The 14,211-nt window shown below is 41.9% G+C and overlaps 1 protein-coding gene across 2 annotated transcripts in view; it reads right to left on the bottom strand.

The window, feature by feature from the left end:
- SAXO1 (stabilizer of axonemal microtubules 1) overlaps positions 1–12,328 on the bottom strand; it is a 37,227-nt gene extending 24,899 nt beyond the window's left edge. The window contains exons 1-2 of one of the 2 annotated variants that reach the window (XM_079925813.1): positions 12,196–12,328; positions 8,315–8,494 (exon numbers count right to left, since the gene is read on the bottom strand). In XM_079925813.1, the coding sequence (XP_079781939.1) occupies positions 8,315–8,337 (23 nt within the window). In that variant the 5' untranslated portion in view covers positions 8,338–8,494; positions 12,196–12,328. Of the gene's footprint in view, positions 1–8,314; positions 8,718–12,195 lie in introns of those variants that run through there. The other variant, XM_079925812.1, reaches the window with a different exon arrangement.
- Between the last annotated feature and the right edge of the window lie 1,883 nt (positions 12,329–14,211).

Below are 14,211 nucleotides of genomic sequence, written 5' to 3'. Positions count from 1 at the left end.
TATAAAAACAAACGCAAAACAATTAAGAAAATGGTAACAGGAACATACATATCGATAATTACCTTAAATGTAAATGGATTAAATGCTCCAACGAAAACACACAGGCTCACTGAATAGATACAAAAACAAGACCCATATATATGCTGTCTACAAGAGACCCACTTCAGACCAAGGAACACATACAGACTGAAAATGAGGGGCTGGAAAAAGATATTCCATGCAAACGGAAATCAAAAGAAAGATGGAGTAGCAGTTCTCATATCAGACAAAATAGACTTTAAAACGAAGACTATTACAAGAGACAAAGAAGGACACTACATAATGATCAAGGGATCAACCCAAGAAGAAGATATAACAATTGTAAATATTTATGCACTCAACATAGGAGCACCTCAATACATAGGCAAATGCTAACAGCCATAAAAGGAGAAATCGACAGTAACACAATCATAGTAGGGGACTTTAACAACCCACTTTCACCAATGGACAAATCATCCAAAATGAAAATAAATAAGGAAACACAAGCTTTAAATGACACATTAGACAAGATGGACTTCATTGATATTTATAGGACATTCCATCTAAAACCAACAGAATACACTTTCTTCTCAAGTGCTCATGGAACATTCTCCAGGATAGATCATATCTTGGGTCACAAATAAAACCTCAGTAAATTTAAGAATATTGAAATCATATCAAGTATCTTTTCTGACCACAACACTATGAGATTAGATATCAGTCACAGGAAAAAACTGTAAAAAATACAAACACATGGAGGCTAAACAATATGCTACTAAATAACCAAGAGATCACTGAAGAAATCAAAGAGGAAATCAAAACATACCTAGAAACAAATGACAATGAAAACACAACGACCCAAAACCTGTGGGATGCAGCAAAAGCAGTTCTAAGAGGGAAGTTTACAGCAATACAATCCTACCTCAAACAAGAAAATCTCAAATAAACAAGAAAAATCTCAAATAAACAAACTAACCTTACACCTAAAGCAATTAGAGAAAGAAGCACACAAAAAAAACACCCAAAGTTAGCAGAAGGAAAGAAATCATAAAGATTAGATCAGAAACAGATGAAAAAGAAATGAAGGAAATGATAGCAAAGATCAATAAAACTAAAATCTGGTTCTTTGAGAAGATAAACAAAATTGATAAACCATTAGCCAGACTCATGAGGAAAAGAAGAGAGAAGACTCAAATCAATAGAATTAGAAATGAAAAAGGAGAAGTAACAACGGACACTGCACAAATACAAAGGATCATGAGAGATAACTACAAGCAACTATATGCCAATAAAATGGACAACCTGGAAGAAATGGACAAATTCTTAGAAAAGCAAAACCTTCCAAGACTGAACCAGGAAGAAACAGAAAATATAAACAGAGCAATCACAAGCACTGAAATTGAGATAGTGATTAAAAATCTTCCAACAAACAAAAGCCCAGGACCAAATGACTTTACAGGGGAATTCTATCAAACATTTAGAGAAGAGCTAACACCCATCCTTCTCAAACTCTTCCAAAATAGAGCAGAGGGAGGAACACTCCCAAACTCATTCTACAAGGCCACCATCACCCTGATACCAAAACCAGACAAAGATGTCACAAAGAAAGAAAACTACAGGCCAATATCACTGCTGAACATACATGCAAAAATCCTCAACAAAATACTAGCAAACAGAATCCAACAGCACATTAAAAGGATCATACACCATGATCAAGAGGGGTTTATCCCAGGAATGCAAGGATTCTTCAATATACACAATCCATGTGATTCACCATATTAACAAATTGAAGGATAAAAACCATATGATCATCTCAATAGATGCAGAGAAAGCTTTTGACAAAATTCAACACCATTTATGATAAAAAAAACTCTCCAAGAAGTAAGAATAGAGGGAACCTACCTCAACAAAATAAAGGCCATATATGACAAACCGACAGCTAACATCGTTCTCAGTAGTGAAAAACTGAAATCATTTCCTCTGAGATCAGGAACAAGACAAGCTTGCCCACTCTCACCACTACTATTCAACATAGTTTTGGAAGTTTTAGCCACAGCAATCAGAGAATAAAAAGAAATAAAAGAAATCCAAATTGGAAAAGAAGAAGTAAAACTGTCACTGTTTGCAGATGACACGATACTATACCTAGAGAATCCTAAAGATGCTACCAGAAAACTACTAGAGCTAATCAAGGAATCTGGTAAAGTAGCAGGATACAAAATTAATGCACAGAAATCTCTTCCATTCCTACACACTAATGACGAAAAATCTTAATGTGAAATTAAGGAAACACTCCCATTTACCACTGCAACAAAAAGAATAAAATACCTAGGAATAAACCTACCTAAGGAGATGAAAGACCTGTATGCAGAAAACTATAAGACCCTGATGAAAGAAATTAAAGACAATACAAACAGATGGAGAGATATACCATGTTCTTGGATTGGAAGGATCAACATTGTGAAATTGACTCTACTACTCAAAGTAATTGTCAGATTCAATGTAATCCCTATCAAACTACAAATGGCATTTTTCACAGAACTAGAACAAAAAATTTCACAATTTTTATGGAAACACAAAAGACCCTGAATAGCCAAAGCAATCTTGAGAAAGAGAAACGGAGCTGGAGGAATCAGGCTCCCTGGCTTCAGACTATACTACAAAGTTACAGTCATCGGAACAGTATGGTACTGGCACAAAAAACAGAAATATAGACCAATGGAACAGGATAGAAAGCCCAGAGATAAACCCATGCACATATGGTCACCTTATCTTTGATAAAGGAGGCAGGAATATACAATGGAGAAAAGACAGTCTCTTCAATAAGTGGTGCTGGGAAAACTGGACAGCTACATGTAAAAGAATGAAATTAGAACAATTCCTAACACCATACACAAAAATAAACTCAAAATGGAATAAAGACCTAAATGTAAGGCCAGACACTATCAAACTCTTAGAGGAAAACATAGGCAGAACACTCTGTGACATAAATCACAGCAAGATCCTTTTTGACCCATCTCCTACAGAAATGGAAATAGAAGCAAAAATAAACAAATGGGATCTAATGAAACTTAAAAGCTTTTGCACAGCAAAGGAAACCATAAACAAGATGAAAAGACAACCCTCAGAATGGGAGAAATGTTTGCAAATGAAGCAACTGACAAAGGATTAATCTCCAAAATACACAAGCAGCTCATGCAGCTCAATAACAAAAAAACAAACAACCCATTCCAAAAATGGGAGAAGACCTAAATAGACATTTCTCCGAAGAAGACATAGAGATTGCCAACAAACACATGAAAGGATGCTCAACATCACTAATCATTAGAGAAATGCAAACCAAAAGCACAATGATGTATCACCTCACACCGGTCAGAATGGCCATCATCAAGAACTCTACAAACAACAAATGCTGGAGAGGGTGTGGAGAAAAGGGAACCCTCTTGCACTGTTGGTGGAAATATAAATTGATACAGTCAGTATGGAGAACTGTATGGAGGTTCCTTAAAAAACTACCATATGACCCAGCAATCCCACTACTGGGCATACATCCAGAAAAAATCATAATTCAGAAAGAGACACATACCACAATGTTTATCGCAGCACTATTTACAGTAGCCAGGACATGGAAGCAACCTAAGTGTCCATTAATAGATGAATGGATAAAGAAGAGGTGACACAAATATACAATGGAATATTAGTCAGCCATAAAAAGAAATGAAACTGAGTTATTTGTAGTGAGGTGGATGGACCTAGAGTCAGTCATACAGAGTGAAGTAAGTCAGAAAGAGAAAAACAAACAACATATGCTAACATACATATCTATCTAACATACATACATATCTAAAAAACATACATACATATCTAAAAAAAAACATGGTTCTAATGAACCGAGGGGCAGGAAAGGAATAAAGACGCAGATGTAGAGAATGGACTTAAGGACATGGGGAGGGGGAAGGGTAAGCTGGGACAAAGTGAAAGAGTGGCATGGACATATATGTACTACTAAATGTCAAATAGATAGCTAGTGTGAAGCAGCTGCATAGCACAGGGATATCAGCTCGGTGCTTTGTGACCACCTAGAGGGGTGGGATAATGAGGGAGGGTGGGAGGCGCAAGAGGGAGGGGATATGGGGATATATGTATACATACAGCTGATTCACTCTGTTATACAGCAGCAACTAACACAACATTGTAAAGCAATTATACTCCAATAAAGATGTTAAAAAAATAAAAAAACACAATCCAAAAAAAAGAGCAACGTACAGGATCAATCCAAATTTCTTGACATACACAGAGAAAATGTGATGCATTCTCAAGGGAAAAAAAAGATAATCATGAAGACCAGCCCCAAGTTGACCCAGATGTTGCAACTAGCAGGCAAGGATTAGACAGCTGCTATTTTCACTATGCTTTGTTGCAAAATGGAAAATAAGGTCACAATGAATTAAAAGGCAGGGAATCACAGAAGAGAAAGAGAAACTGCATATGAAAAGAACCACATGTAAATTCTAAAACTGAAAAACACAACATCTAAAATAAAACACTCACTGGATGGGCTTAATAGCAGAATGGAAATAGAGGAAGAAAGAAAGGCTCGGTGAACCTGAAAATGTTTGAATAGAAGCTCTCCAATATGAAGGATAGAGAGAGAAAAAGACTGGGGGAAAGAAATGAACAGAGCCTTGGGTACAGAAAAAATACTTAAAGAAAGAACGGCCAAAATGTCCCCCAAATTAATCAAAGATGCACATCAAAGGCTCTTAAACTACCCAGGCAAGTCTAGCGCCGAGACCTTTTACTGCATGTCTTAATTCTCAGGTCCAATCTATAGAGGTGAGGAAGTATACCTGCACTGGGATAGCTGTGAGTAGAGAAATATGTATTTGAACAGGAAATGTGTAATATTCAATAGGTAGGAAAAGACTCAAGCCTACTACCATCTTGCTTCTTTCCTGGCTTTTCTAAAAGCCCTTTCACTTTTAGCTCTTCCCCCTTACACTCCGATTTACCAAGGAGTCTTGTCAATACATGAAGGAATCTGTGCCACCAACTTCCTGCCCTCTTCCCTGCAGCCAAACCCATCAGGGGTGAACCCGATTCCATCCTCCCCCTCTGCACCTCCATTTCACCCTACCCTCGGCCCCTCTCCCTTTAAGAATAAAGGTCTAACACCATCTTGAAGACTCACCTCTTTTTTCTGAGGCTGTCACTTTGCCCATCTTTAGGGATCTCACTTAGCTAACAAAATAATGTCCCCAAATGGGGCCCAACTGTTTTACATGGTGACGTGCCTAAGGGGAAATGAGGTTTGAAGTACAAACCTCTTATTCATAAACTGATCTCAGGTCTACCCGAACTAAAGGCAGATCCTCTGTGAGAGAATTACTCAGGGCGGCAAGAAACAGTTCAACGTTAAGAAGGGCTGAAAAGCACAAGCATTCACCTCATGGTACCTGCTGTAAATGCCCAAGATTTACAGTCAGTAAGAGCTGGGTGCAGCTGTAATCATGCCTCATGCTGGGATGATAACCTTTCCAGAAACCAGGTGTTTTTTGTGTCTGAGCTTAATCGCCAAACCTAGCCAAGCCACGGGCCACATGACTTTTTCATGCAGCAGGTGGCAGCCCCAATCTCAGAAACTAAGCCAGGTCAGCCTTTAGAGAGGTAAGTGGGTCGGACATTCTAATAATCAGAGTTCTAAGGGCAGAAGGATGACGATCCACACAGACACAGAGGTGTGCAGACACAGGGCTGGCCCATCCTTTCCCCAGCATCCTCTGGCAGAGAACCTAGATGACAACAACTCTACATTGCCCAATGGGGAACACTTTTACTGTATGTATTCAGATACGGGCCAGAGTCTCTGCTGAGTTTATAAAGTTCAGAAAAGATGGTTAGTACAATCTCGATTTTTGTTAATTTATGTCAATAAAAGCCCACCAAAGCTCAAAAAAAAAAAAGAAGGCATCCTGACAGGGGCATAGGTTTTTTGTTTTTCAGTCTATGAAAATGTGCCCAGCAGGGTAGGCACAGGGCTGAGAAATGATGAGATTGAGGGACGGGGGAGAGAAGAGATGCCTTCTGCTCATCTGTCCCTTAGTCCTCTTTCTGGGGAAGGAAATAAAGGAGAGGAGAGAAGCACTTCTGTTCTTTTTTCTTCCCATGGGTAACCATGATCCTGCCACTTTTCTTTTTAAGGCTCTTACAATCATTAATAAGTTGTTTTGGAAATTCTTTCAGTATCTTCATTCTTCCACTTCGGCCGTATCTTAACATGAATGATTTTGTTATTCTGGCCTTGGCAGGGACAGAGAGACTTTCTGGGTGAAATGTTTATTGTTGTAAGTGACACAAGGCAAGGATAATTTAGGACAGGTCAAAGGGCAAGTTTTTGTTTTGCAAAGCACCATCGGGAAGAGGGAGGGCATGTGGGGCTCCACTGGAGGCCTCAGAGCTAGGGGATGGGACAGGACGCCTGCTCCAGAGAAAGGATTTGTTCTCATTCTCCTGAGCTTGTGGGCAACAAAAAGAAAGCACTCCTCAACATCCAACACTCCAAGTATCCAAATATTTCCAGGACAATATCTGAAACTGGCCTGTACTCTGTATTCCACAAGGCACTCTTGACTTCCTGCAAATTGGGTACAAAGAGAAGTGAAGACCAGCATCTAGAAACTGAACGTGATGTTTGTAATCCATTCCTCAACACTGCTCTTATCCTTTCCTACCAATTACATGTCTCTTATACATAAGCCTAGTTCCTTTCATGAGCACTGACTGTGGTTTCTTAAAACGAAAAGCAATGCTCCAGAATGATCCACGTCTCTTGTTGTGGTCTTTAGACTCATAGAAACAAAGAACGCCGTTTTCCTGGGAAAATGAAGCCCAAACTTTAAGGTTTATATTGTTTAGTAAGTCACAGGTTGAAAAACAGGTTGCATAGATTACATTTTTTTTCATGAATCAGGACCCAGAAACCTTGTGCTGACCTCAAATCATTAAATATAACTACTCAGCATAAAGGTGACCTGATTCAAGTCAAGAGTCAGATAAGACCCTCGAGTCCCTCTCATTCTCAAGCGGCCCCTGTCCAGGGGTTCCCACAAAGCCGAGAAATCCCTGGGCTTCATTCCCCACATTGTGGGTCTTTTCTGATAACCCAGACATGGACTTCTTCCTTTGGATCTAGAAGACAGCAGCTTTTAGGAGGAATACTTCATGCCTCCAACCCACATTCTAAACAGAGGACATTTCCAGGCCCGTCCTGGGGGAAACTGAATGAACTGGTGTTCTGCTCAGCCAGGGTCACCTGGGACCTTTACAGAAAAGCACAAAATTGCGAGGCAAAGGGGGAAGCAACAGGAAGAAATTTTACCAGGTCTTGCAAACCTGTAACGTGCGGGCATCATGGTAGAACAATTTCACCTCCACCACACAGCAATCCTGCCCTGTAGGGATGAGGAACTTGGGAGGCAGAGAAGGCGCCCAGCTCTCAGGTCTCATGTGGGGACTGAGTTCTACAACCTGGAACACTGCCCAACTGACTCAAAGACGTTTCTACTCCTCTGGGTCACCAGTCACAGGTCATCACCTGGAGATCACTAACTGAGCTGTCAACAGCAGATTCTGTTAGAGCCCTGCAGCATGTGGAACAACCCTGAGACTGATCATGTGTGCCCACCCCCTCAGTACAGATACCTCTGCAGGCCTGACACGCTGAGCCACGGGGTTCAGTCTCCTCACAGAGCTGGAGCTCAAGAGCCAGAGTTGCTAAGTCAAGGGTAATGTAAAAGGAACTATTCTTTGTTCATATTCCTGAAGAATGTTCAAGGGGACCCCAACTCAAACTCTATAGCATAATTTCAAAAAAGCTCAAGTTCTCTTTCACCACGACCGACATCACTACCACCACCCAAGCTGACCTAGAGCTTCTGTGCAGAAGCCCAAAGCTCCTTTTTCTGCAGTAGCCACCCTCTTTCTAGTTATTATTTTCCTTGCATAGTTAACTTAACCTCCCACCCTTTTGATGTAGATCAATTTACAATTCCCACCCCACGGCTCCCCCTTCCCCCGCCCCAGCCCCAAGTAAGAATCCTTTCTCTTTAAGAGGGGACTAGGGAAAACTAAACAGGCTAATAAATGCAGGATTTTCTTTCAGAGATACAGTAAATTAACATTCAAGCAGTAATAGCATGTATTGATAGTGCACGTCAATGCAATTTGAACGTTAGGTTAATGCTGTACGTTACTCCAGTAGTGGTGTGCGTTTATACGTTCACACTATTGCCCTCACCTAAATGTGGTCAGGCCTTCCATTGGCGCGGACGCTTTCTGGTACTCCAGCTTGGGCTTGAAGGACTCTCTGGGCAGGTAAGAGCGATAGAGAGGGTAGTTCTTGGTATATTCGGAGAAAAGACATGGTTTCTCTGTTTTATCATATATCTTGGTAGGGAGGTGTGGACAGTGATGCCGCCTAATTTAAAAAAAAAGAAAAAAGAAAACAGGAATGTTAGGTTAGTTATCTTCTTGGGAAGAATACATTCAGTTTGCTACCTCCTCAAAATCTGACCCAGAGTATAAAATCATGACTGCCGGCATTGAAAACAGCACTTTAACCCTTCCTTTTCTCTACTGAACTATGTGAGGCGGCCAGAATTTCTTAAATGATCTGTAACTGCAATTGGTTAATGGTCAAAATTCCTTGAACCATAAAATTATGCACAAGCACGGCTGATGACCAGCCATCACACATGCCATGCTGCTTGTTTAAATACTGAAATACTTCCATACCATAATAGGTGAACGGTTGTGGCATCTGAGTGCCAACCTAGTCCCTCCCCTGAGACCCTCCCTCCCAATCACCCAGCAATTAAGGGCTTAACACCTGCCCTAATGGGGGCTCCAAGGCTGTGCTCTAGGGCCAGGCTACTGTCTTTCCTCATTAGTTCCTGGGTCAATTCAGAATATCACCCTCGCACACAAGTGGCATCATACACAGCAGAACCACCTCAGTTCTGAGTCTACTAAACACCACTGACTATGTGCAACCATTTTTACATTGAAAGCCTGGCTCCTTTATTCTTTCAGGTCTCACTTCACTTAGGCTTCCGCTGACCATCTTTACCTAAAATACACCCCTCCACGCCCTCACCTCTCAAACAGAGTTCCTCTCATCACGTGGATGCCTTTCCCATCACTTACTCTTATCTGTAATTGGCACATCTGTTGCTGAGTTTATTATCTGTCTCATCTGTCAAGCTCAGAACCTTTTTCTATCTTGTTCACGGCTACATCCCTAGTACCTCTCATATCCTGCCTGGCACAGAGTAGGCATTCAATAAACATTTATTAAACGAATACTGAACATATGAATGAATGATTTAATAAACTTTATGCCTCATTATGCAGGGAGATGATAGATAATAATTTGAAGTTATAATTTATAGTGAGGTTTTCCATTTTACATGCATGGTAATAAATGACCTTATTATTCTAACTGCAGGTGAATAAAGGGCAGCTATTTGAGCTGTCCAAAACAAAGCAGTGTATCAATTATTTAAATGCCCACATACAATCCTTGCAAACCAGCTAGGGTACCTCTAATCATCAGACACCAGCACATCCACCAAACTCCATGTTAGCGATCTCCAACTTAGTTACATCCAGAAATGGCACAGAATTTTAAAAAACTTTTTACACTAAACTGATTCTGATTACAGAAACTAAGATACACAGTGTTCTGGGGCAGCACATCAGAGAAAAGAGAAACAGACATACAGAGAACTCATCACTGCTCCAATCAAAAGCTGGTTTCTAGGCAACAGTTAGCGTGCTGCTCCCATTGTTAATAAGTTCAACCCTCTACATGAATATTGCTGCCACCACGGTTATTACTGTGTGCCTCTCTTCAACCTCCAACCACCGCCCTGTCACCTGCCCCCACCAGGGAAAATGGTCAACACCTGCATGGTTCGTACGGGTAGAGCTGCATATGAACAAGTTTATCCCTATTTTCATTTCACGTGTAGATTTGTGTATCAGATTAGGATTCCTACAAACCTCAAATTAAAAGCCAAGAAGTGCTGGTTACTCAGAAATACCTCTGCAGATATATTTTATTCACCCAGACTCTGAGAGAGAAATCAAGACTTTATTAAGGGTAACTCAGATTCAGGCACTTGCAATAAAGTGGACTCCACAGGCCTAACAGTATTTTCCCTCTCTAGTGCCCTTTTTTTTTTTTTTTTTTTTTTTTTGCGGTACACGGGCCTCTCACTGTTGTGGCCTCTCCCGTTGCGGAGCACAGGCTCCGGACGCACAGGCTCAGCGGCCATGGCTCACGGGCCTAGCCGCTCCACGGCATGTGGGATCTTCCCGGACCGGGGCACGAACCCGTGTGCCCTGCATCGGCAGGCAGACTCTCAACCACTGCGCCACCAGGGAAGCCCTCTAGTGCCCTTTTTTAAACCAGTAAAACTTTGCTTTCATATAACCCCCTTTCTATATTGTTACTTTTAAGAAATGTAACATATTGTAAAAGGCTCATTCCAAAAGAAAAATAAATTAAATGGCAAGAAACTACATTGCAACTGGTATTATAAGAGGGGATTTCAGTATAGCAACACGGTTGCATCCAGACGTTGATGTTCCATTCAATGGAATTACATATAATATATATTTATAGGGCAGATTTTATTCATTTGACGTGTTGGTTAACTAAGACCTTGTCTCACTTTGGAACATCAAAATCTCTCAACTGAAAGTCAACTTTTCATCGCCTAGTGTGCTCATGGTGCCACCCTCTTTCCTCACCTGTGCCCACCCCAGCTTGAATGTCCCTCTCAAGACAGAAAGCACCATGTATTCACCTTGTTGGTGAAGTTTAAAGGTGGAACCCCTTTATCCAGGAGCTCCTCAAGGATAAAGACCAAGTCTTCTACTTCTGTGTTCTGGAAACTAGCCCAATACCTGATATATTTTATTGAATAGCAGATGGACAGTGTATAAGAGGATGAACTGCTGAAAGAAAAGATATTTACAAAGACATGACTGATTTGTTCTAACATTAGTAGAGCCAAAAGGGAAAATACAGATCAGAGTCTCAGTTTTTATGGACCTAGACAGTGTCTAAATAAAGTTTATGGGATCACCGTGCATGGGGTATTCAAAAGCAGTCTTAACAGTCATGAACCAAAGAAAGGAGAGACCTCTTCTCCCAGCTCTCTGATGCTTCTACCATTTTAAAGGAGCTGGTGGGCCACCTTGTTCAGGAGCACACTGAAACAAGCCAAGATGGGCCAACAGACAGAGAAGAGAAGGAGAGTAAGAAGGTTTCCTTAATCTATCAGAACTCTGAAGTCTTTCCACTCCAAGAACTACTAAAGGACCACAAGTAAGAGGAAATAATCCAGACTTTTTCTGACATTTGGTAAAGGGAGCAGTAGAGACCTTTCAATGGAACCCAGAAAAAGTTAATAGCTGACACCAAGCTAGAATCATAGAATTTTTTTAATTGAAAGGGGCCATGGAAAATATCTGATCTAACGTCCGCACTACACAGATGAAGTCTCTGAAGCTCAGCAAACCATGTATGTAACCTAGCCATAAAGAGAAACTAGGTCTCCATCACATCTGAATGAGCAAGTACGTTTCCTGAGGTGCACCCAGCTCAAAGCCATCTAGGACTCAGATGACCCCAGAATGGATGACAGAACTTTAAGTATAGAACAAGTCCCTCCAGAATAGCACCATCCAATAGAAACAGAAGGCGAGCCATTAATGAGAACCACATGTGTCATTTTGTTGTTTTTTGTTTTTTGGGGTTTTTTTTTGTGGTACGCGGGCCTCTCACTGCTGCGGCCTCTCCCGTTGCGGAGCACAGGCTCCGGACGCGCAGGCTCAGCGGCCATGGCTCACGTGTCCAGCACCTCTGCGGCATGTGGGATCTTCCCGGACCGGGGCACGAACCCGTGTCCCCTGCATCGGCAGGCGGTCTTTCAACCACTACGCCACCAGGGAAGCCCCACACATGTCATTTTAAATTTTCTAGTAGCCACATTAAAACGTCAAAAGCAGGTGAACTTAATTTTAATATTTTACTTTTAATCCAATCTATCCAAAATACCATTTCAACATGTAATCAATACCCAAAATTGAGATATTTTCCTTTCTTACTATGTCTTCAAAATCCAGTGTGTGTCTCACATTGACAGCACACGTCAGGAGGACCACGTTTCAAGCCATATGTGGCGGTGGATTCCCCACTGGGAAGTGCAGGTACAGACAGAAGAACTGCAAGCACCCTGGTGCTGGAAGCTCCCCTACAGATGGAGGAAAGACAAAGATGCTTAGAAGTATTTTTGTTGACAAATAGGGTATCTGCCTCTTGGACTCTCTGACCTGCCTTCATGTAACACAATCAAAGGCATTAAAAGACATGAAAAATTAGTCGGAGGATTTTTTCATTATCTCCTCACTCCACAGAGCTCAGCTTCAGTGTTATGCACCTGGAATGCACCCTGTAGCTGCTCTCTTTCCTGCCACCTCCACTTTTCCAACATGTTTCCCTTCCTTCGAGGCCCATCTTGAATGCTACTTCCACCACCACCGTCACCGCCATCACCACCACCACAGGAAGCTACTGATGATCCCACTGTACCCTGTTACTGGCCGTGACTCTCTCTCCTCTGATTGTGCATGGTGTAGTGTCCCTACCTCTTTCAGGACCCTTTACTGCTCTGCTCTGCCTTGCATGGTCCTCTACTTATCAATTTTCAGGTTAAGAATTTTCATGGTTGCAAACAAAACCATTCATGGGGGGAAAGCATGGTAATTCTTCCTGCCACCAAGAGGCAGCATGAACAGTAGCTACTAGAATATCACTTTGAACTTTTCAAACAAATGAACTTCCAGTAGTTCTTTAGAACCCAACCTGTTTGTAAGCAGAACAGCTTTCGGTGGATATGGGTGACTCGTCTTGCCTCTCTCATGGTCTTTTAGAATCCCCTGCTGAGCCCAGCCTGCTGTGGGCAGTGAGGAGGGCTCTCCATTCCAGGAGGCAGAGGGCATGGCAGAAGGAGACTCTGGAGGCAGGAAGATGTGGTTTCCAATCCTAGCTCTGTCACTGACTGCTTGTGTAACGTGGAGAACATTACTTAACTCTTCTGAACTTTGATTTCCTCCTCTGTAATTTGTGGCTAACAACTTCTACCATTTAGTATGATTGTGTGACCTTCTCCTCAGGTACCAGAGGAAAAATGTCTAAGGCAAGCACTCTGATTAAGAGGCTATGTTTATTGAGCAATTACTGTACACCACATGGGCTAGGAGTTCTGTATCTCATCCCATCTAATCCTTACAGCAACACTACGATGGAAGCACTCTTATTTTCCTCATTTTACAAACATGAAGACTGAGGTTGAAGAGATGTGATCTCATTGAAGGTGACAGAGCCAGATGGTAATGAAGTCAGGACTTAGAACCCCAGGCTTTCTGCCTGGTTCCAAAGCCTGTGCTCTTAATCACAGCCATATACTGTGTGGCTTAATGGGATGCCAGCCTGTACCAAACACCTCTGTTTCCTGGCTGCTCTGATAAACCTAAGGGCAGTCAATTAATAGGCAGTTCTTAGACCTACCCATTCCCCGTCCCCCTAGCTACACTCAGCCTTCCAGGACAGGATGTGCCCCTCTTTCCCGAGGACCCCAAAACCATTCTAATATAAACCAACAAATAGATGCAATTCCAAGTGCTTTTTAAAACACTGATCGTTCCACAGAACTTTCTTTACTGTCTAAACAAGAAAGTCTCATTAGATAAAGTCATAACAGTAACAACCAGGAAAACAAAGAACATGGAACGCTGGGTCTCAAAGGACCCTCAAGATCAGCCAACCCTTCAGTTTCAACAGGCAGGTGAGGGCACTGAGATGGAGGGACGCCAGGCTTCCAGCCAAGGTCACACAGCTGGTCAGCGGCAGTGTCCACCCCGGGTCCCACACCACCTCCCACATAACTGACTTCCATTTACAGCCGGACTTAAAACTCCAAGTGCAGACTCTTCAAGGATTTGCAGCCCAGTTTTCCTTTTGTCCAGTAGTTGGGAGACTGTGACCTGTCACAGCAGCCATGCGACAGAGAAAAACACTTAGAGCGGAAAATGCATTCTTGGTCTAGAAGAGGTGAAGGTGCC

This window comes from Stenella coeruleoalba, assembly GCF_951394435.1.
Source record: "Stenella coeruleoalba genome assembly, chromosome: 7".
NCBI classification, from domain to species: domain Eukaryota; kingdom Metazoa; phylum Chordata; class Mammalia; order Artiodactyla; family Delphinidae; genus Stenella; species Stenella coeruleoalba.
Note: the sequence above shows the minus strand (reverse complement) of the source record. Positions and strands in the feature narration are given on the sequence as shown.